Source organism: Zootoca vivipara, chromosome Z2 (genome assembly GCF_965207765.1).
Source record: "Zootoca vivipara chromosome Z2, rZooViv2.hap1.1, whole genome shotgun sequence".
NCBI classification, from domain to species: Eukaryota; Metazoa; Chordata; class Lepidosauria; order Squamata; family Lacertidae; genus Zootoca; species Zootoca vivipara.
The window spans coordinates 48,627,673-48,651,064 of NC_142585.1; the positions used below are offsets into that span (position 1 = coordinate 48,627,673).

General features: G+C 46.5%; 1 protein-coding gene and 1 non-coding gene across 8 annotated transcripts in view; both read left to right on the forward strand.

Moving 5' to 3' along the window:
• The window catches only part of RC3H2 (ring finger and CCCH-type domains 2), a 47,693-nt gene that overhangs the window by 19,036 nt on the left and 5,265 nt on the right, over positions 1-23,392 (forward strand). For 6 of the 7 annotated variants that reach the window (XM_088665098.1, XM_060270464.2, XM_035102466.3 and 3 more), the window contains 15 exons: positions 14-247; positions 1,198-1,373; positions 2,098-2,298; positions 4,962-5,094; positions 6,162-6,280; positions 8,729-8,841; positions 11,825-12,136; positions 12,672-12,910; positions 16,340-16,761; positions 18,004-18,180; positions 20,721-20,876; positions 21,349-21,562; positions 21,687-21,771; positions 22,836-22,917; positions 23,071-23,205. In XM_088665098.1, coding sequence (XP_088521224.1) covers positions 14-247; positions 1,198-1,373; positions 2,098-2,298; positions 4,962-5,094; positions 6,162-6,280; positions 8,729-8,841; positions 11,825-12,136; positions 12,672-12,910; positions 16,340-16,761; positions 18,004-18,180; positions 20,721-20,876; positions 21,349-21,562; positions 21,687-21,771; positions 22,836-22,917; positions 23,071-23,205 — 2,798 coding nt within the window. The remainder of the gene's footprint in view (positions 1-13; positions 248-1,197; positions 1,374-2,097; positions 2,299-4,961; positions 5,095-6,161; positions 6,281-8,728; positions 8,842-11,824; positions 12,137-12,671; positions 12,911-16,339; positions 16,762-18,003; positions 18,181-20,720; positions 20,877-21,348; positions 21,563-21,686; positions 21,772-22,835; positions 22,918-23,070; positions 23,206-23,392) is intronic. The other variant, XM_088665097.1, reaches the window with a different exon arrangement.
• On the forward strand, positions 2,338-2,453 carry LOC118078566 (small nucleolar RNA SNORD90). Its single transcript, XR_004691739.3, has one exon. It is a non-coding gene; the product is annotated as a small nucleolar RNA SNORD90 (small nucleolar RNA).

A 23,392-nucleotide genomic window follows, 5' to 3' on the forward strand; every position in this document is an offset into this window, starting at 1 on the left:
CCTCCTTCTGAAGGCATTGCCAGCCTGAACCAGAGCGCACTGAGCCGGCCCATGCAACGGAAACTGGTGACACTAGTGAACTGTCAGCTGGTGGAAGAGGAAGGCCGGGTCAGGGCCATGCGGGCAGCCCGCTCCCTCGGGGAGAGAACTGTCACTGAGCTGATATTGCAGCACCAGAACCCTCAGCAGCTGTCTGCCAATCTCTGGGCCGCTGTCCGGGCACGAGGGTGCCAGTTCCTCGGTCCAGGTAACCCCTAGCTGGAGTAAATAGAGAGAGAGGGACTTGTCAGAGTGAAACACTGAAGCCACAATCCTGTACATGCTTACCTGGGAGCAAGTCCCCTTGGAACTAAGACTCGTACTTCTGAATGGACACATCTAAGATTGGGCTGTTCATCACTCAGACACTATTTGAGAAAACTTCCTGCCAGGTCCCCACCTTGGGGTAGAAGCTGGTGGGCTCTGTTTATTTTTGGAACAAATAATTTAAGTTTCCAGCCTTCACTGTTGCAAAGGTTCGGGCAAAGAATAGTTTGGGCCTACATCCTTTAACCTGCTATGGTTTGCCCTTGCTTTTTGCTAGACCCTAAATAACGTCAACGGGACGCAGGTGGTGCTGTGGTCTAAACCACAGAGCCTAGGGCTTCCCAATCAGAAGGTTGGCAGTTCAAATCCCTGCGACGGGGTGAGCTCCCGTTGCTCGGTACCTGCTCCTGCCAACCGAGCAGTTCGAAAGCACGTCAAGTACAAGTAGATAAATACCATTTATTTTTCCTCAAAAAAACACACCATGGCTTATTTTCAGGGGATGTCTTTTTTTTTTCCTCCTCCTCCTCCTGCCACGGCCAGCATTGCTGCTGCACATATCACCATGTCTTATTTTCTGGGTATGGCTTATATTCCTTGAATGCTTAAAAATCCTGCTACGGCTTATTTTATGGCTACGTCTTATTTTCGGAGAAACAGGGTAGGTACCACTCCGGCGGGAAGGTAAACAGCATTTCCGTGTGCTGCTCTGGTTCGCCAGAAGCAGCTTAGTCATGCTGGCCACATGACCCAGAAGCTGTCTGCGGACAAACGCCAGCTCCCTCAGCCAGTAAAGTGAGATGAGTGCCACAACCCCAGAGTCGGACACGACTGGACCTAACAGTCAGGGGTACCTTTACCTTTAAATAACAACAACCTATGGCTTTCTAGCTATGCAGGAAGAAGCCTTGAAGCTGGTGCTGCTGGCCTTGGAAGACGGCTCAGCCCTCTCCAGGAAAGTCTTGGTGCTCTTTGTTGTCCAGAGGCTGGAGCCAAGATTCCCCCAGGCATCCAAAACCAGCATTGGCCACGTGGTACAGCTTCTATATCGAGCCTCATGCTTCAAGGTGCGGTGCCTTCGAGTTTCTCATTTCTGATCTGTTTTAACTGTTTTTAATTCTGAAATTTACATTGTTGTAGCTCACCCTGGACCTTGCTGGTAAAGTAAATTTCATAGTAAAAAAATCATTCTAGGTTTTCTGCAGCTAGCCAACTCATAGTTAGCAAAGTTGTTTTTAATGAAATATTGGTTACGATACCTCAGAAAATGTTAGGGTAGTTTAGTAATAAGAATTAACTCATGAGAAATCTTTGTAGTACTATCTTTCTGACCACTTCTTTTGAAACTTCAAAGGAAGACCAGTGCAAAACTAGTATATTTTTCAAAAAGTTTGGTTCTATAATTTTTTTATAACTATTATTATTATTATTATTATTATTATTATTATTATTATTTATTTTATAATAATACCACCATCTGGGTTTGATTAGAGGCAGTGGTTCCCTACCCTAATGACAAGTCTGTGTCAATTTTATAAAAATTTAAATCTATGCAATGTGAGCATAGTATTGTTTATGACAGCAGTAATTGGTGATAACACAATAATCATAGGGTGCATTCTTTTCCATCAAATGCACTCTTGGATACGCATGGAGGGATATCAGCATGCATTCTGCTGAAAGGCAGTGTGGTTCAGATGGAGTACGTCTGCACATGGATGCATCCCCACAGTCCTTTAAATTGATATTTGAGTGCACTAGGTATGTTTGTTTATTGACTGATTTGTGTAGGTCACCAAAAGAGATGAAGATTCTTCCCTGATGCAGCTGAAAGAGGAATTTCGCAGCTATGAGGCATTGCGTAGGGAACATGATGCTCAGATTGTCCACATTGCCATGGAAGCCGGGCTTCGGATATCACCAGAGCAGTGGTCTTCCCTACTCTATGGAGACCTGGCGCACAAATCCCACATGCAGTCCATTATTGACAAGGTGTGTAGCTGCTACAGAATAGTTGCTTTTTGTTTTGTTTTTCTGGAATACAGTACGTCTGGTGATGAAGCTGCATAGGGCAGATTCTGAGCTGAGAGACACAGCCTCTCAGCACTGATACTCAGTTCATGCAACCTGAAGACGTGCTGTTAATTATGAAATATTTCTCTCCTGCCTACACCTTAGACTCAGGTCAATCAAATAGCAACCATTTTATAGAACAAAAACTAAAATGCATAACAGATAAGATTTGGGAACGGGGAGCAGGGAATATATTTGATGTCTTCTGGAGGATGCAGGCCATTTGGATCCCTTCCAATCGGGATTCAGGCCTCATCATGGGACTGAAACTGCCTTGGTCACGCTGGTTCATGATCTCCAGCGGGCTAGGGACGAAGGTGAAAGCTGTTTCCTAGTTCTGCTGGATCTCTCTTTAAAAATAAAATTAAAAAATTATTCCATTTTCCAAATAAACAAACAACACACAAACAAAACAAATACAAAAGATCTTATCTCCTCTTCTCACAATTCGCTCTGCCGAGCTGTGACTTCCCTCCCACCATTCGGCTTTGTTGTTCCATCTTATCTCGCAGTTCCTTTTTACCCACATTATGAACCAATTCGTAGGATTTATTTTAATCCTGCAAGTGTCTTTAAACTTCTACAGTTCTTCTCTATATAATCAACGAAGTTACTCCATTCTCTTTGGTACTTTGTGTCCCCCTGATCACGGATCCCGCAGGTCAACTTTGCTAACTCTGCATAGTCTATCATTTTCATCTGCCACTCCTCAATCATCGGTATCTCTTGTGATTTCCATTTTTGGGCTAATAAAGTCCTAGCCGCGGTTGTTGCATACATAAATAGTCTCTGGTCTCTTTTTGCTATTTCATCTCCCATCAGTCTCAATAGAAAAGATTCAGGTTTTTTGGGAAAGGTATACCTAAAAGCATGGGGGAGCATGCTGGACCATAAAGTAGGCTGATCGCCAAATAATTGATGCTTTTGAATTATGGTGCTGGAGGAGACTCTTGAGAGTCCCATGGACTGCAAGAAGATCAAACCTATCCATTCTTAAGGAAATCAGCCCTGAGTGCTCACTGGAAGGACAGGTCGTGAAGCTGAGGCTCCAATACTTTGGCCACCTCCTGAGAAGAGAAGACTCCCTGGAAAAGACCCTGATGTTGGGAAAGATGGAGGGCACTAGGAGAAGGGGACGACAAAGGACGAGATGGTTGGACAGTGTTCTCGAAGCTACAAAAATGAGTTTGACACAACTGCGGGAGGCAGTGGAAGACAGGAGTGCCTGGCGTGCGCTGGTCCATGGGGGCACGAAGAGTCGGACACGACTGAACGACTAAACAACAACACCTAAAAAAAAATTTCAGTTCATTATAAATCATTTCCCAAAATTTCTGCTGGATCTCTCAGCGGCCTTTGACACCATTGACCATAACATCCTTCTGGACTGTCTAGAATAGCTGGGAGCTGGGGGCACACTTATACAGTGGTTCCGCTCCTTCCTCCTGGGCCGTGTCCAGAGAGTGGTGGGGGGGGGATGAGTGTTCAGACCCCTGGGCCCTCACCTGTGGGGTGCATCTGGGTTCTGTCCTCTCCCCCATGCTTTTTAACATCTACATGAAGCTGCTGGGAGAGATCATAAGTGGGTTTGGGCTGGGTTTCCATCAATATGCGGATGATACCCAGCTCTACCTCTCTTTTAAATCGGAACCAGTGAAGGCGGTGAAGGCCCTGTGTGAGTGTCTGGAGGCGGTTGGAGGATGGATGGCAGCTAATGGATTGAGGTTGAATCCTGACAAGACAGAAGTACTGTTCTTGGGGGACAGGGGGTGGGCTGGTGTGGAGGACTCCCTGGTCCTGAATGGGGTAACTGTGCCCCTGAAGAACCAGGTGCGCAGCCTGGGAGTCATTTTGGATTCATAGCTGTCCATGGAGGCGCAGGTCAGTTCTGTATCCAGTGCAGCTTTCTACCAGCTCCATCTGGTACGCAGGCTGAGACCCTACCTGCCTGCAGACTGTCTCGCCAGAGTGGTGCATGCTCTAGTTATCTCTCGCTTGGACTACTGCAATGCACTCTATGTGGAGCTACCTTTGAAGGTGACCCAGAAACTACAATTAATCCAGAATGTGGCAGCTAGATTGGTGAATGGGAGTGGCCGCTGAGACCATATAACACCGGTCCTGAAATACCTACATTGGCTCCCAGTACGTTTCTGAGCACAATTCAAATAGGTTGGTGCTGACCTTTAAAGCCCTAAACGGCCTTGGCCCAGTATACCTGAAGGAGCGTTTCCACCCCCGTCGTTCTGCCCGCACACTGAGGTCCAGCACCGAGGGCCTTCTGGCAGTTCCCTCACTGCAAGAAGCAAAGGTACAGGGAACCAGGCAGAGGGCCTTCTTGGTGATGGCGCCCGCCTTGTGGAACACCCTCCCATCAGGTGTCAAGGAAATAAACAACTATCTGACTTCTAGAAGACAGAAGGCAGCCCTGTTTAGGGAAGCTTTTAATATCTGATGTTTTATTGTATTTTTAATATTTTATTGGAAGCCGTCCAGAGTGGCTGGGGAAACACAGCCAGATGGGTGGGGTATTATTATTATTATTAGTATTATATAAGCACTTGTTTGTTTCTTTTATTTAGCTTCAGTCCCCAGAATCCTTTGCAAAAAGTGTGCAGGAGTTGACCATTGTTCTGCAACGTACAGGTGACCCTGCAAATTTAAACAGGCTTCGGCCCCATTTGGAGCTATTGGCCAACATAGATCCTAATCCAGGTATGTGAATGGTCTGCATGTGGACTTGAGCATGCACTCTCACGTTCCTTCCTTACAAAAGGAGAGGAGTACTGTAGTTTTATTTCCCTTTTCACTATATACTGGGGGATTTCTTTCTTAGTTGTTTTACTCACATCAAGATTTGTGCATGCCATGGGGAACCTAGATATGCTTTCGTCCCATGGGAGAATCTTTATCTTGTTCTGTGCAGTTTCCTCCCCAGGAGCGCATTCTTTGTAGTAACCTGGTACCTGCTAGATGTCGTTACACTACAAATCCCATCAACCCTGACCCCTTGCCTGCTGTCTGGGGTTGATGAGAGTTGTGGTCCAAAACATATAGAGGACATCTGGTAATGGAAGCCTGGTTGCTTGGTTGGTTGGTTTGTTGAAGTTATATGCCGCCCTTCACCCGAGTATCACAGGATGGTTTATGGTATAAGAATGCGAAAATACATAACATAATAACAAATAAAACAATAACACTCCTCCATTCAAACATGCATGGTTTCAAAGGCCATCAATTATTTAATTAGCGAAAGGTCTGGGAGAAGAGGAATGTTTTTGCTTGGTGCCAAATATATGTAGAGAAGATGCTAGGTGGCCCTCTCTGGGGAGAGCATTCCACACGTGGGGGGCCACCACAGAAAAGACCCGTACTCATGTTTTCACCTCTGGACCTCTCATGGAGGGGTCACACAAAGAAGGGCTCCCAGATCATGAGATAAGGGTCTGGGTTGGTTCATATGGGGAGAGGCAGTTTATGCAGTTGCCAACTGTGAGATAGGAGAAGCGGTAGAGAAGCCCAATCACAAATCTGGGAAAACAAAACTTTAGGACTCCTGTTTGGCTCTACCAGAAAAATACTGTGAGAAAATGATGCTATGTCAGTTGAGCATCAGTGTAGCCTGGTGGGAATTTTAGCTCCAGCAGAGCTCCTGGTTAGTTTAGCCCTGCACTTCAAAGATGTTTTTGCTTAGCTCAAGAGAAAAGACCAAAAATGTGGTGCATTCCTGCTTGCTACGGATAGCTCACTTTCCCCTTCCTTCTCTTTTGCTGCTCCCACAGATGCAACATCTCCGACATGGGAACAACTGGAAAAGGCCATGGTGGCTGTGAAGACAGTTGTCCACGGCCTGGTGGACTTCATTCAGAATTACAGTAGGAAAGGTCATGAAACTCCACAGGTGACTAACTGATATTATTTAGCTGGTTGTTTTTAGCTTGCGTTTCGGTCAACAAAGGGGCCTTGGCTGAGGGGCAGAGCACCTTCTCCGCATGCTGAAGTTCCCAGGTTCAGTTCCTGGTCCCTCCAGACAGGGCTGGCTGGGGAAAAGGCATCTGTTTGAAATCCCAGAGAAGGTGTAGGCAGCTTCCTGAACTGGGAAGAATAATTTTATTATTCGTATTCTGGCCCTCTGACTGGGTTGCCCCAGGTACTCTGGGCAGTTAAGATTTGACCTGTAGAGTTGGGATGTGAATAAAATTGTAAGACATATGGTGGTCCAGAGTTTTCTGACCCCCACTGAGGGGGGAAGACCTCTGGCTGCACATTTTGAGGGTAAAATAAAAATGCTGCTGTAGTCCTGACCAGTGCCTTAGCCCATGATGTATTATGGGATCGATTTCAGTTTATGCAGCTTGATGATGTGGACACAGTTGTTCAGACCTTAGTGCTTCAGGACTGGACTACAGCAAAACAATTTATGTGGGGCTTCCCTTGTGCTTAGCCCGGAAAATGCATTTAGTGCAGAAGGGTGCTGTATAATTCCTGAGTCTCTCAGGATCTTCACCAGTTCATTACCAGACTGAGTTCAAGGTGTTGTTGTTGGTATTTAAAGCCCAGAACAACATGGGACTAGTTTCTTAAGCAATCGCCTTACCCCATATAGGTCAAATCAGTCATTTTGATCCGCAGAACCTGCGCTTCTAAAAGTGGCACAAAATGTCTGCTCTTTGTTTTTAAGAAGTCATTCCTTTGTTGTGGTGGCACCTGTGCTTTGGAACTCCCTGCCACCTTGACATTAGGTGGGCATCAGTGCTCTGCACTTTTAGACTCCTGGTGATGTCCCCCCGTTTTGGCAGGCCTATCTGAACACATAATTTAGGTACATCTGTTCCTACAATTGTTTTAGGTGGTTCGTTGTGTTTATTATTTTTTAGATGTTTTTGAATGTTCGGAATCTGTTTTTAGTGAGCTTTTAATAACTTATTATTACTGTGTTTGCCACTTTGGGCTTCTCCCTTGGGGAGAGAAGGGAGATTGCACCTCTTCTCTCCCTCTGCCGCAGGCAGCTGGGTCCAAGGGACTAAAGAAAAGTATTTTTTAAAATGATTCAATAAGGTACATCAGTATCTAAGCATTAGATACATGGAGGAAGCAGTCATTCATAGATACAGAGATAGGATTTATCTAATCTAGGAATGCCCACCTGCTGCCATGACTTTTCTGAATTCCTGGTGGTTGGCGATGAAGTGGTGGTGTTTGTGCCTTCCTTGTGGGTGGCTAGAGGCATCTGGTTAACTGCTCTTAGGAACCAAAGTATTAAGCATGGACTATGTGCCATTCCATTTTTACTATCAGCATAATAAATCTGCAACACTCTAGGATCCTCTTTGGCCCACAGGAATTAGAACAACAACAACAACAACAAAAGAGAATCATGTAATAGTGCTTATCTATTCCAGCTAACTTTTTTGGTATAAAAATAAATGTAGAATATATATATATATATATACACACACACACACACACACATACATACACACACACACACACACACACACACAAGAAAGAAAGAATAGAAAGGAACCAATGATCCGTGGGCAAGATAGGGCTTTGGGGCTGTCCATAGGGATAGTTGCTGGGGGTTTTTTTGTTTTGTTTTTTAAAAACTCCTTGGAAGTAGCCTGCTGCTTGTTTCTTTGGTTCCTGGGGGTTGGCACTTGTGGGCTTTTCTAGGGTAGGAGCGAGAGGCAGGAAGTGACTCGCCTGGTTGGTTCTCCTTTCTGATGCTGCCTGGCATATTGTTAACACCTCCTGGTTGGAGGCAGTAAGGCTTCCAAATACCAGTGGCTTGAAGCCACAGGGCGGGAGAGGGAGTGCGCCTGTTCTGCTTGCGAGTTTCCCACAAGCTCCTGGTTGGCCGCTGTGAGAACAGGATGCTGTACTTAGATGGGCCACTGGCCTCATGGCTCTTTGTATGTTCTCTCAGCATGGTTGCATGTTGAACTAACAGAACTATGAACGTTCTTATGCTTAACTGACTAGCCAAATAAAAAGCAGGAAGAGCTTTCTGATCATAGGAGCTGTTTGACAGTGGAACGGTCTCCCTTGGAAGGTGGTGGGCTCTCCTTCCTTGGAGGCTTTTAAGCAGTGGTTGGGTGGTCACACCTTAGGGATTCTTTAGCTGTGATTCCTGCATTGCATAGGGTTGGACTAGATGACCCTCAAGGTCCCTTCCAAATCTACAATTCTTTGATTTTATGGTGAGTACAGCTGCAAGTAAGGCAAAAGGCTTGCAACTGCAGTTCTCTCATCATTCTAGTGGGTTCAACAACTCTGGTGGGGATTTATTTCAGGCTTGGTTGATGCAATGCAATGTTTTCCCTCCCTCCCTCTGTCGTTTTGAAAGCTGCAACCAAATAGCAAATACAAAACAAGCATGTGCCGTGACCTGCGACAGCAAGGCGGGTGTCCACGAGGGACCAACTGCACTTTCGCTCACTCTCAAGAAGAGCTGGAGAAGTAAGTACTGGGAAGTGGGGGAGGAGCCTGGAACTCTCCCTCAGCTGGTTTATGCGCTGCAACAGAGGCTTGGCGCACAGCTTTCCCTGAATGCAGGGATGGGAAGCCTGCTGCCCTCCAGGTGTCATTGGATTCCAGTTCCCATTGGCCCCAGACCGAGGAAGGTGGAAGTGGGTGGTTGGGGAGATCTTGCAGTTCAATACCCAATACCCTGTGGATTCAGCCTGGATGGCCGATAAGATCCAGACTCCAATTGCCAGGCAAACAGGACATTTATGTAGGCGTTGCAAGGCCAGTGTGACACAACCTCAACCAGCAGGTAGTTGAGAGGTAGCACCCAAATATGGAAAAAACGAAAACAAAAAACCAACCCACAAGCATTTATAGGTTTACAAGCAAAGGGCTGGCTGTGCCCATATATGGCTGCACTGGCTTCTACTGGCTTAATCTCAAGGCCCAGCAACTTCCTTATTTTCCGCTCCTTTCTTTGTCCTTAACCGTTGTAGCAGTAGCTTCTACATACATGTTCTCCCATCCTTCTAACACACTTTCCTTGCAGACAAAACCTTCACTTCACTTAGCCCTTTTCACATGCATTTCAATTTTCTTTAGTTTTTAAATCCCTTTTATAATTTTATTTTCCTACGCATAGCTTTCCCTTAATGCAGGGATGGGCAGCCTGCAGTCATTCAGGTGTTGTTGGACTCCATTCCCTTTGACCCCAGGCCAGGGAAGATGGGAGTGGGTTTTCATCCAACAGCTGTTGTAGTTCCCCCATCCCTGCCTCTCTCTCTGGCCTATTGTTCCATCTCAGAGGCCTCCTTTTGTTCTGAAGCCATACCAACATCTCAGTGTGAGAGTAATTCCTGATCTCTTTTGCCTTTAAGGTGGAAGATACGCTTGGAGGAAGGAACATTTGGCCCTCCAGAAGTTGCTCAACTACAACTCGCATCATCTCTGGTTACTGACCATCAGTTGGGGGGCTGATGGGAGTTGTGGTTCAGCAACATCTGGAGGGCCAAAGGTTTTCTACACCTGTGCTAGTAGGTCTGTTTAGCTCATGGGTAGGCAAACTAAGGCCCATGGCCCAGATATGGCCCAATTGTCTTCTAAATCTGGCTTGCTGGCGGACCGGAAATCAGCATGTTTTTACATGAGTAGAATTTGTCCTTTTATTTAAAATGCATATCTGGGTGGGTTATTTGTAGGAATTTGTTCATCCCCTCCCCCCCCCCAAAATAGTCTGCCCCGCCCCCCAAGGTCTGAGGGACAGTGGACTGGCCCCCTGCTGAAAAAGTTTGCTGATCCCTGATTTAGCTGGATACTATCCTCATATTTCATGTAAATATGTTGATGTCCCTTCCTTTGACAATGTCTCCCCCTGCAAAAAAAAGTATTTGGCCTAGCTAAATCATGAACTTCTTGAAATGTTAGCAAGCTTTCAAAAATATTCAATCTCATCTTCATTTATGTCATAAGTTTAAGATGCAGTCATACCTCTTGTTGTGTTAGGTTCATGTTGCGTCCTTTCGGCTTGCAAACGCAGTCAACCTGGAAGTGTATACTTCCAGGTTTTGCCACTTGCGCAGAAGCATTCTTTGTGCTTCAAGTTCACACATGCGCAGAAGCACTCTATCGCACTCCGCACTTGCACAGAAGCACCGCTCTAGTTGCAGACTTTTCGGGGTGCAAATGGCACCCCAGAACAGATCGTGTCCGCAACTAGAGGTACCGCTATATTAACATTACTTCCTTTGCTGTCTAATCAGCTGGGTTTCCTTCGAATTCCTTATCTGCACGGTATGTTATTTTCCTGCATTGAAGAATGTACCATAAGTGCATTTGGACAAAACGTTTTGGCACTGACAAAGATTGCTTAGCTAAAGACAAACTGAAAAGTTCTATTCAAAATTCTATTCAAGATACTTTAACATACTGTGAGAGACAGTCAAGCAATAATGATAAGGATTATCAAACAAGCTTATTACACAGCAAGAGTCTTACAAGGTTTGGGAATACAAAAGATGCCACAACATGAATTATTAAGAGTGAAAAGGCTTTAAATATGCAATTTTACAATTTTCTATCATTTCAAAAATTGAATTATAGTAACTACTAATGGATTATTATTTTTTTGAAATGTAAATAAAATACCAGTTAAACAAAAAACAAAAAAACCCATTTGACCAGAGGAGATGTAATGCTGAAGCCTTTCTCAAATTACTTTTGGTTCCTTCAGAAGCAGTCATCTGCCTCTCATTTGAATAGGAGCTCCCCATGCTCTGATTTGGAGGGGGGATGCAGCTGGAGCCAGAGAACTGTGGGGCAGACTGGAGGGGGTGGTAGTCTCGGCAGTGAAGCTTCCTTTAAGACAAATCAAAAGGAGCTAGCTTTGGGGATGGCTCCCTGATGTCCAGTCTCCCTATGGTTTGACTGCTCCTGGAACATTTTCAGATGCTGTGGCAAGCCCTATCCAATTTATTATCATTATCATCATCATCATCATCATCATTTATTTATTAAATTTTTATATTCATCCATAGATCTCAAAGTGGTTCACAACATAAAAATACAAGAAAACCCCCACAAAATGCATAATAACAATAATAACAAGCCAATACCGGTAATAACCCCTACTCCCACAACACATTTAAAAGGGCATTGGATGTCTGTCAGCCAAAGGCCTGGTCGAAGACCATTTTCACCTGGTGTCTAAAGATGTATAATGAAGATGCCAGCCTTTCTACTGCACAGTTCCAATTTAAGAAATAATAAATGGGCTTTTCTGAGCAAGCTGAGGCCCATACAAGTGTGGAAGCTGTTTTCCATATGGGATACCTTCCAAGTATCCCAATTTTCCAGGGACAGCCCCAGAATTTCAGAAGCTGTCCTGGTTTCTGATTTGATTGCAGAAGCCCTCCCTATAATTTTGAAGGAAAATGTCACCTAAACTCACATGCCCGCTGCTTTGTTGTAACCACAGGTATCGGCTAAGGAACAAGAAGATCAGTGCCACAGTGAGAACCTTCCCCTTGCTAGGCAAAGCCAGTGTCACGAGCGCAGTCTCCACCACGACAGGAAGCATCATTTCCATCCTGGGAAGTGCGGAGAACTCTGGGAAGATGGCACAGAGCACTAACGGCATTGTGAGCCTGGAGAGTGGCAGCCCCCAGCTGATCCCACGTTGCGCTGACCCCTCGTCCATGATGGTGTTGGAGAACGTGAAGAAAGCGGGGAAAGCTGGAGCCAATGGACAGAACACCCCGGGCTCCTTGGCAGACCCTCTCTCTGAAAAGTATGTGCCATGCTTGAAAGAAGGGCCATAGCTCAGTGGCAGGGCCTTTTTTCTTGCAAGCAGAGGGCCCCAGGTTCAATCCCCAGTGGCATCTCCAGGTAGGGCAGGGAGAGGCTCCCTGCCTGAAACCCTGGAGAGCCGGTGCTGCCAGTCAGAGTAGACAGTACTGATCAAGATGGACCTGTGTCTGACTCAGTATAATGCAGTTTCCTATGTTCCCTCTGTTCCCATTACTCCCCCATGAACACATGGTTTTTCCATGTTCAGGGGGCAATTCCTCTTCTCAAGAAGGCCCCTGCTGTGATGTGTGCAGCCAGCCTAGTCAGCAGCCAGGAATGGTGGGAATTGGGGGTCCAGCAACACCTGGAAGGCCCCAGGCTCCCCATCCCTGCTATGACTGAAAGCAAAGAGGGAATGCTTTTTAAAATCAACATTAGAGGTTTTGTCTACATGCCTAAATTTAAAGTTATCCCAAGATTTCTATAATTCAAGAGACAGCCTAAATTTAATCTCTCTCTTTCTGAATTTCTTCCAGTAAAATTGGTTCCCTTTCAAAGACTCCCGTCAGTCAGGTGGCAGCTACCTCAGCAGGTCCTCCTCCTCCTCCCCCGCCTCCTCCTCCTCCTGTGGGCACAGAGATGAACTCCATCACCCCCCAAGCTGGCCCATTTGCTGCCCGAATGCCTGTCTACCCGCCGCACTCCAACAGCCTCCAGTATTTTCAAGATCCCAGAACCCACCTCTCCTATGAGCCCCAGCAGTACCCGCAAGCAGGTGAGGCACTGACCGGGCACTCAAGCAGACCTGGCCTTTTTTGTGGCCACCCCTGGATCATGGACCTACCTTCAGAGGGAACTGGCCATCGGACCTGCTGTCCTTTAGGCCCCAAGTAAGGACAGTCCTCTTCCTTCATGCTTTCAGTGGTGGCTCACACTGGTGGAGTAGAACTCTTATCACTGAATGTATAAAATTATGTGTGGTGTGTCTAGAGAGAACCTAGTGGAGTCATCCAGTGAAGCAGAAGGGTGGAAGATTCAGCACAGAAAGGACTTTTTCACACAGTGCGTAGCTCAGGCTTCCTTAGTCCGATGGCCCAGTACATGACTGTACTGTCTATTCCAGCCTGAAGGTGCCGGCTGGGGCTGATGGGAGTTGTAGTCCAAAGCACCTGGTGGGCACCTGGGGAAAGTTGGCCTAGATGGATTGGTTTCAAAACATCAACTGGAAATGTGCTTCCTAATAAATATTGAGTGGCAGATTTTAACATTTATTCTTTGATACAACTGTATATTACGAAGAGGTGCAAGCACCTTTAAAAAGGCATTCCCTCTACTTGCATGGGAGAAAGAAGATGCAACGCATGTAACACATTTAATATGCTACCTGCAAACAAAAATATCTCCTCTTCTTCCCCCACTCTCCTTTTGGGAATATTTTATATACCCATAGGCAGATTCAGGCTGCAATTCTTAGGACACTTACCTGGGACTAAACCCCACTGAACATAGTGGAATTTACTTCTGAGTAAACATGCACAGAATTGTGCTGTAAATTGATTAATCAGGTATTTATTAAACAATTACCAGAGAATAAAAAAATTCCTTCAGTAGCACCTTAAAGACCAACTAAGTTTTTATTTTGGTATGAGCTTTCGTGTGCATGCACACTTCGTCAGATACGCTGAAACAGAATCCACCAGACCCTTATGTATATTCAGAGGGTGGGGGGTGGGGGTGGGAATGGGTGATGGGCGATGGGAGTCGTAAACCTGTAGATGGCTGTTAACGACTGCTGATGACTGCAGTTGGTCCTGGGGGGGGGGAGCAAGGGCTGAGGCGCTAAAGAAAGCTTGATCATGCATAATGAGATAAAAATCCAATGTCTTTATTCATCCCAGGTGGCTCCATGGTTTTAAGCTTGGTAATGAGTTCCAATTCAGCAACTTCTCTTTCCAGTCTGTTCCTGAATTTTTTCTGTAATAAAACAGCTGCTTTGAGATCTAGTATAGAATGTCCTGGGAGATTGAAGTGTTCTCCTACTGGTTTCTCTGTCTTATGGTTCCTGATGTCAGATTTATGTCCATTTATCCTTTGGCGTAGGGTTTGGCCTGTTTGTCCAATATAGAGAGCTGAAGGGCAGCGTTGGCATTTGATGGCATACACAATGTTAGAAGATGAGCAATTAAATATTCCTGAGATGATATGTTGGATGTTGTTGGGGCCAGTAATGATGTTGTCCGGGTGTATGTGGCAGCAAAGTTGGCATCTGGGTTTATTGCAGGCTCTGGTACCAGTGTCCATGTTAAGTCTGGTGGTTGTATTATTGTGGGTGAGGAGTTGTTTAAGATTGGGTGGCTGTCTGTAGGCAATGAAAGGTCTTCCTCCCAGAGCTTGAGAAAGGGAGCTGTCATTGTCCAGGAGAGGCTGTAGATCTCTGATGATGCGTTGTACTGTTTTAACTTGGGAGCTGTATGTGATGACTAGTGGTGTTCTGTTATTTTCTTTTTTTGGATCTGTCTTGCAGCAGGTTCTCTCTAGGTATCAGTCTGGCTCTGTTGTTTAACTTCATCAGGTGGATATTTTAGTTCTAAAAAGGTTTGCTGTAGATCTCTTAGGTGAGATTCTCTGTCTGTAGAGTTGGAACAGATGCGGTTGTAACATAGGGCCCGGCTGTATACGATGGATTGTTTGGTATGTTTGGGATGGTAGCTAGAAGCATGTAGATATGTTTGTCGGTCAGTTGGTTTTCTGTATAAGGTGGTGTCTATACGTCCATCCTGTATTTTTATAGTAGTGTCCAAAAAATGTATTTCTTGCATAGATTGGTTCATTGTTAGGTTGATGGTGGGGTGAAAGTCATTGAATGTCTGGTGGAAGGTTTCCAGGGTCTGTTGTCCATGTGTCCAGATAATAAAAATATAGTCAATGTATCGTACGTACAAGAGAGGTTTGAGTGGGTAGGAGTCTAGGAAACGTTGTTCTAAATCTGCCATGAAGATGTTGGCGTACTGTGGGGCCATGCGGGTGCCCATGGCTGTGTTGGTCGACTCAGACCAACACGGCTACCTACCTGTAATTACCAGAGAGGTAGCCATGTTGGTATATCACAGCAAAATCAACAAAGGGTCTCAGGCTTTGTTCAGGCTTTGTAGATGAGAAGAATAAAATGTTATTCTGATTGCACATTGGGGAGGTGGGGTTTTTTCATCAATGAGGTCAGAGGTAAATGAAATTCAGAAAAGTAGACAGTGATAATTATTAACAGTGGTCATTCACAAAAAAGTTGCATTGGTAATACAAGCAGCATTTGTACTGCTCAGATCTCACCCTCACCCACCCCGCCTCCAAACTACTTTTATACACACTTGTAGCATAGAAAACATTATGCCATTTTGTTAATCTGTAGGTGCCACAAAGCTGTTTGTGATTTATTTTTAACATTTATAGCTTACCTGTGCATGACCACAGGTCTCAAAGACAGGTAATAGTAAGTGTAGTTAACAGTAGCAACCATAATTGTTCTGTATTTAATGGCAGTGAAGGCTGATGAAGGCTCTGTGGGTGAGTGGGGACCATGATGAGAAATGACCCTCTCTCCCCCAACTTTAGCAGCTGTATGTTGTAAAATTCATATACTGTAGCTCATTGATTTTTGATTTCTCTTAGTTATTTCTACCAGTAGCCTTACTCCACTGACAGCAGCTGCCTTATGTCAGTCTACATTGTGGCATATAAAGAAGAGATTGTTTCTGGCCCATTTTAATGTGTATAGAGGGGAGAAATTATTATCGGGCTCATATTCTGAGGAGAGGAATTGTTTTTATGCAGACAAGTAAGTTCTCTTCAGCTAAGTTCTGGCAGCTAAGAAGTCCTGGTCAGCAGCAGAAGCAGGGTGATAGAATTATCTGTACCATTGCAGGCTTCAGGTGGGTGGATGGAAGCTAATTTTAAAAGAAAACGTCTCCCTGCAAGTAGAACACTAGCGAAGTTGTAGCCTAGTCTGCTCCCTGCTGTGCCAGTTTTCTCCTTGTGGGGATATCATTATTATTATTATTCATTTTTGCAAGGGGAAGCATTCAAAATGGACCTGAACATGGTGCAGTCCACCCTACTTGCTAATTCTGCTGCATGTGCAGACTGGCCCTAGAACAATGTGAAGTCCTAGATGATAGGCTAAGCTCAGCAAGTGTCTCTTGTTCCATAGGATACTACCCAGCACCACCGACAGTCCCAGCTGGTGTGGCCCCCTGCCTCCCCCGCTTTGTGAGGCCCAGCAGTGTCCCTGAACCCCCCCTCCCATCTGCTTCTGTGCCATACGGCGACCATTACAGTGCATTTCCCCCTCGGGACAGATTGAGCTCTCCTTACCAGCCACCACCGCCACCACAGCCCTATGGGCCAGTCCCGTCTGGGATGTATGCCCCGCTCTACGACAGCCGGCGGATCTGGCGGCCGCAGATGTACCCAAGGGATGACATAATCCGGAGCAACTCCTTGCCTCCCATGGACGTCGTAAACCCCACTGTCTACCAGTCCTTCCTGCGGGAGAGATACAACTCTTTGGACAGCTACTATTCCATGGCCTGTCAGTTGCCGGCTGACCAGAGGACGGTGCCTTCCTTGAGAGTAAGTTCCCCACTAGCCGCTAGAGCTTCGTTCCTTACTGCTCTGAGGCCTCTCAGATACCCCAAACCAGCTCTTCAGGGGCCTCTGGTGCTGTTTTGCCTGAGGGCAGAGACACATTTTGTTTGCCTGGGACTCAACTTGCTGCATGAATTACTCTCCTGTGTGGCTTCCTTTTTCTGGAAGCTCCCTAGGCTGACTGAGGTGATGTATTAGAACTTTGGGGCATTTTTGCAACCTAGTTTTTTCCTATTTAAATGGTTTGTGGCTCTGAGCTGAAGAGCACTCCCATACTGTGTAAAACAAGGCAGAGGTGAAACAAAGCAAACATATGGAACAAGGGCAAGGGCACCCTACGCTTGGGGCAGGGGCCAGTTAGGACTCCTTGCTGATGTGACCCACCTCCTCACATCCCTTACCCCAGTAGCACACTTGAATCCTTGCACACTTCTAGGGTGTAGGCTTGCTTCCCCTTTGGAGAAGTTGCTATTGCCTTTCTTTTGTTTAATCAGAGCAAGCTCCTGGCCAGCTGGTGACTTCCATTGGGGGAAGTATCAGAGAGAAGGGTGTGGGTGTGGGTGTGTGTAGGGGAAAGGCTGCAGCTGAGTGGTGGAGCATCTGCTTTGCATGCAGAAGGTCCCAGGTTCACTGCCCAATGGCATCTCTATGTCTGAAACCTGCTACCAGTCAGTGTAGACAGTACTGAGCTAGATGGACCCGTGGTCTGGGTCAGTATAAGACAGCTTATACTGTGTATTTCTGATTTTAACTGCTGTCACATGGTTCAGATCAGGAGGAATTTGGGCATTGTGGGGGGAAGATCCAGCTTTAACGCCTTCCTTGCATTGCCAACTGAACATTTATTTATTTAAAAGGTTTATGTGCTGCCACCCACTCATGTAAAAAATGAAGGCGGCCCACAACAGTATAGTTACAACAGACCAAGAACTAGCATCAAACAATACAAAATTCTGCATTGCCGCTGATGTGGCAGAGCACCCTCCCTGCGTGCAAAGGGTCCCAGGTTTGGTTCCCCAGGTTCCGGCAGGACTCGGAATGTCCCCTGCCCTGGAGAGGCACCACAAGTCAGCAGAGACAATGCTGAGCTGAGTGGCCCAAGGGTGTGACTCCATACAAGGCAACTTCCTGCATTTTTGTAACACAAGCCTTTGAGCAGCTAACTTTTGTGTTCCATGTGAGTTTCCTGTAATGTTAATTGGTCCTGATCTGGCACCTTTCTCCTAGGATCCTTGTGGCCACTTGAAACCCACTTATGATGACCCACTGCGGAGGAAGCTGGAGCAGTGGGCTCCATGCCACGTACCAAAAACGCCTCTCATGTCCTCCTCCACTCTGCCTGCAGCCACACAGTCTCCTCCTCCTCCTCCTTCCCCTCTCTTCAATGTGGACTTCAGCCGAGAAGTAAGGCACCAGAGGGGAAGAGCACAACTGCTCCACCAGATGCTTCAGCACTCCTTTCTCCTGGGGTTCAGCACATGCTCCCTCATGTCCTGCCTGAAAGTGGGTGCTTCCCACGATGGCTTGGGATTTAACTTCCTAGGGCATTGTGGGGAACTTGTGGCCCTCCAAATAAGGCTTGGCTCCCGGCTCTCCCCTCCCCAGCAGCCAGGAGTGATGGTACAGTAGTTTGATTCCAGCAACATTTGGAGGGCCAATGAAGGTCCTGAGGCTTGGGATCTCCTACAATTTTGTTTTGATGATTTGTAGTTCTGCATTGTTGCTTTGAAGAGCTGAGTTGTGATTTACCGGTAATCCTAGACACTTTTCCTTTTCCAAATCTCTTCCCCCCCCCCCCACCATACACACACACTTGCTAGTACAGGTGAAACTCGGAAAATTAGAATATCGTCGAAAAGTGCATTGATTTCAATAATGCAACTTATTGTTTTTTATTTTCCTTTTAATTTTGACAAATGCTTTCTTTTGGAAATTCCACAGGAATCAAACAAATAGTTACAACAACACAAAAATAAACATCGCTATGACATATCATTAATGACATTCCATTTATAATTGACCCGCCTAACGACCAATAATGACAATGACAAGAAATCAAGGCTTGACATATCTTGCTTTGCATGTCGTGCATCTATCTCATAGATTGGTTTAATCTTTTAAGTTGCATTACTGAAATAAATGCACTTTTCGGCAATATTCTATTTTTCCGAGTTTCACCTGTAACTTCATGGAGGGGAACAAGGCAGCTACAACCTCTTTCTTTCTCTTCTACTCACCCCCCTCCCCAACACAAGCTAATAGCAGTTTGTACCAGGGGCAGTTCTGTGTTTAGATTGGGAAATGATCTTGAGATTAAACAACTCATTTAGGACCATTTATCTGTTTTGAGGAGATTTTTCATAATAACAGAATTGGAGGGTTGGAAGGGACCCAAAGGGTCACCTAGTTCAGCCTCCTGCAATGCAGAGGGCTGTGCAATCATTGATTTCAAACCTCAATGGGGGAGAATACATCACCTTCCGAGGGAGTCTGTTCCCCTGTCAAATAGCTCTTAACCTCCAGAAAGTTCTTCCTAAGGTTTGGTTAGTAGCATCTTTTTTTATTGCACTTTGAATCCATTGGCTTTGTTTCATTAAGTTGCAGTCCTGTGTTGCTGGTTATGATGGCTGCCTGATCAAAAACTAAACCTCCCACATCAGGCCCACCGGCCACCTTCCTAGTGGATACAAAACTTAAGCAGGCACCCCGTGGTTGCTCTTACTTATCCTTGGTTCCCACCTCCTTTTTCTCCTTCTCTTCCCTTTCTGCCACGTGTTTCTCTGCAACCTCCTCATCACAGGGAAATTGCTTTCCTTTTTTTCTTCTGTTGCTCTGTACAGCACAGGCTCCCCAAATGTGCACGTGTTTCTGCTGCTGAGATGGGAAATACACAAAAGGCCTTTGGGATGCTTGGTCCAGATCTTGTGGGAGATTGGCCTCCAAACCTAACAAATGCATGTTCTTGCTAGTTAGCATGAGAGGGGGCTAAATCCTCAGAACTGTATTGCTGATAGGCAGATACCCAGACCATAGAAACAAAATTGGTAGAGAGGGCTCCGTGTGGTGTCATTTCCCCTCCTCTGCTGGAAAGGAAGGAACATATAGTATTTCCTGTTCCTCTCTCTCTTCCTTTTGACCAGTGTTGGGAGGCTGGCATGCCTCACTTGCTCCAACGCCAGGCACAAGCCTGAAGCTGGTTATACTGTAAATAACAAGTATTTTGGCTGTATAATTTTTTACTGCTGCCATTGCTGTGAACCAGTGCATGATTATAAAGTACAGTGGTACCTCGGTTTAAGTACACAATTAGTTCTGGAGGTCTGTACTTAACCTGAAGTGAACTTTCCCATTGAAGTTACAGGTAGGTAGCCGTGTTGGTCTGAGTCGAAGCAAAATAAAAAAATTCCTTCAGTAGCACCTTAAAGACCAACTAAGTTTATATTTTGGTATGAGCTTTCGTGTGCATGCACACTTCTTCAGATACCTTCTTCGTATCTGAAGAAGTGTGCATGCACACGAAAGCTCATAGCAAAATATAAACTTAGTTGGTCTTTAAGGTGCTACTGAAGGAATTTTTTTATTTCCCATTGAAAGTAGTGGAAAGTGGATTAATCCGTTCCAGACGGGTCCGCGGAGTACTTAAACTGAAAGCACTCAAACTGAAGTGTACTTAAACCGAGGTATGACTGTAAGTGAATCTTTTGTTAAACCTACTTGACAAGCTGCTGTCTGATTCTTTGTTAAGTGGGTTAGGAAGGGGTAAGCCCCCCCCAAAGGTAGCCTATTTCCTATGTTTTTTATTGTGCTGCCAAGGGTGGGGTTTTGAAACTCTATTCAAACCACACACAAGGGCACCTGGAGGGATGTTTTGCAATTAATATAGCCTCTCCTACCCATTAAAACCCACCCCACAGACCTTACCTGGTGTCTTTCTTTCCCTGCAGTTCTGCGAGAGTGCCAGTAGCCAGCACAGCTCCAAGTACGAGGATGACCGCCTCTCCCACTACTCTCCCTGGTCCTGTGGCACCATCAGCTCCTGCATAAGTGCCATTGAGTCAGAGCCCAAGGACGTCATTGCCAATTCTGGTGCGGTGCTCCTGGTAAGGCAGCTGCCCCTCTAGACCCCATTCAGCTTGGTAGCCAGGCTGAGTGCCAGTGCTGCTCCCTCTGCCAGTGGTGGGTTTTCTTGGAACCAGTTTCCAAAGCATGATTCCCTTAACCTCATCTTATGTCCACATGCACGAGTGCGTTTCCCCCCACCCCCACCCCCCGTCTACCGCATAAGGGAAAATATATTGTCCTGAGCACCTTACAGGGTTGTTGTAAGGATTGCGAGAAGTGATTTGGGTGCCCTGCCAGACGACATTCCGAAGGGAACTGCATCTCAAAGGGTCCCTATGAGTGCAAATGTTACACTGGGCCTAAGAATGAGCCTCCCTGCCACACCAAGCTATGCGCAGGGCCAGATCCTGCATTGCAGGAAGCTGAACTGGGTGACCCTTTGGGCCTCTCCCAACTCTACTATTCTGCGGTTCTATCTCTGGCCTTTCCTTTTCTTGTGGGTCTTTACAGGACCTGGACAGTGGGGACATGAAGAGGCGGGTGCACCTCTTCGACACCCAGAGAAGGGTGAAGGAGGAAGACCCAATCATTCCTTTCGGCGATGGGCCCATCATCTCCAAATGGGGCGCCATCTCCAGGTCATCGCGCACGGGTTATCACACGACAGACCCAATTCAAGCTACTGCTTCCCAAGGAAGTGCTACAAAGCCAGTCAGCATGTCAGGTACGGGCTGGGTTGGCCTGGAGCCTTGGAAACGACATAGAAGAGGATGCCAGGGTGTCAGGTGTGGGTGGAGGGCAGGGTCCTCTCTGGCCTGAGCTGAGTTTGCACCTTTTGCCTGTTGCAGATTACACCCCTTACGTCAGCACCGTTGATTCAAGATGGAGCTCCTACAATTCCGATTCTACTTCATCAGCGCCTTTCAGAGAACGGTAGGTGAGGGAGCGCTCCTTGAAGGTGGCATCTGGGGGCCCATCCTGGTCACAGCACCTCGCCTCAGCTCAGCATGTCCAGGTCCCTTGCCAGATCCCATGGAAGCAGTAGGAGTTTTCAGGCCATGGCAGTCAGCACTAACTTCACAGCTCCTCAGTGGTTGGACTGGGGCTTGAGAGATCTGGGTTCAAATCCCTATTCAACCATTCGCTGCACCAACCACCTTCTCTAAACCTAACCTACCCCACTAGGTTGTTGCGAGGATGGAGGATACAGCTTTACCTGGTGGCTAGCCAGGATGTCTTGTGTTCTGCCTCCACTGTGGGAAGCAGTCTGCCTCTGAATGCCAGTTGCTGAAGATCACAAGTGGGGAGAGTGGCTGTTGCACTCAGGTCCTGCTTGCAGGCTTCCCATTGGGGCATCTGGTTGGCCACTGTGAGAACAGGATACTGGGTTAGGTGCCCCCTGCCCCGTTGTAACCCAACAGAGCTCTTGCTACATTCTTAAAAGGATTACGTGGGGAGGGAGAGAACCAGGGATTGCACCTGGAGCTCATTCCAGGAAAGCCGGGATGCAAATGTAATAATAAATAAAAGGACGTTAGAATGGAGTGAGCACCACCTTGCATGCCAGAGCCAGTGCATGGGGACTGGGCTTGGACTTGGAATGAGGGTGCTTTCTGACAACATTTGCTCTGCATGAAATACGATGTGTTGAAATCCCATTGTAGTCATTTCCCTGGCATTCTGCAGTGACCCCTGTGCAGACCAATTCATACCAGTCTGTTCAGTTTGAGGGTGGGGGAGAGAGGTTCAATTGTCTCTTTGCTGGGCATCATTTCCCTGCAGAGAGGAGGGAATCCTGGGACAGGCCAGTCAGCTGAGAATTTCCTTTCATCCTTGGACCTTTCTATACACCTTCAGAAGGTCTGGAGATGAAAGGAAACCCCTGGCTGGCAGGCCCATCTGAAGACCCCCCTCTATTTCCTTCTTCATCAGAGGTCCAATGTCTCGCTTCCAAGCAATGTCAGGGAGCAACATTTAAACCTTCCTTCTCTTTAAAGGGACCGGTTCGTCCTTACAGATGTGTCTGCCCCAAGAAAGCATTCTAGCGCTGGAGATCTACTGAGCATTGAACTGCAGCAGGTATGGCTGATCTGGCAACTTTGCCTCCTGCTCTGGGATTTTGGGGGGATGGAGAATTTACAGAGGGCCAGCCAGTCTGTTGAGCATGGTCCAAGAGGAATAGAATGAGTGTTGCTTCCACCCTGCCATTTCCTCTGTTATTCTTCCATGTAGGCCAAAAGTAACTCGTTGCTGCTTCAGAGAGAGGCCAACGCACTTGCCACGCAGCAGAAATGGAGCTCCTTGGCAGAAGGAAGCCCTCTCTCTTTGACCCTCCTAAGCAATGAAATCAATCTGAGAAACGGCGAGGTAAAAAAGTAGCTGAGCTGGGTGGAGAAGATACTGAAGGGAGGGACCCCTTTTAGAATACAGTGGTACCTTGGGTTACAAACGCTTCGGGTTACAAACTCCACTAACCTGGAGGTTGTACCTCGGGTTGCGAACTTTGCCCCAGGATGGGAACAGAAATTGCGCGGCGGCGGCGCGGCAACTCACT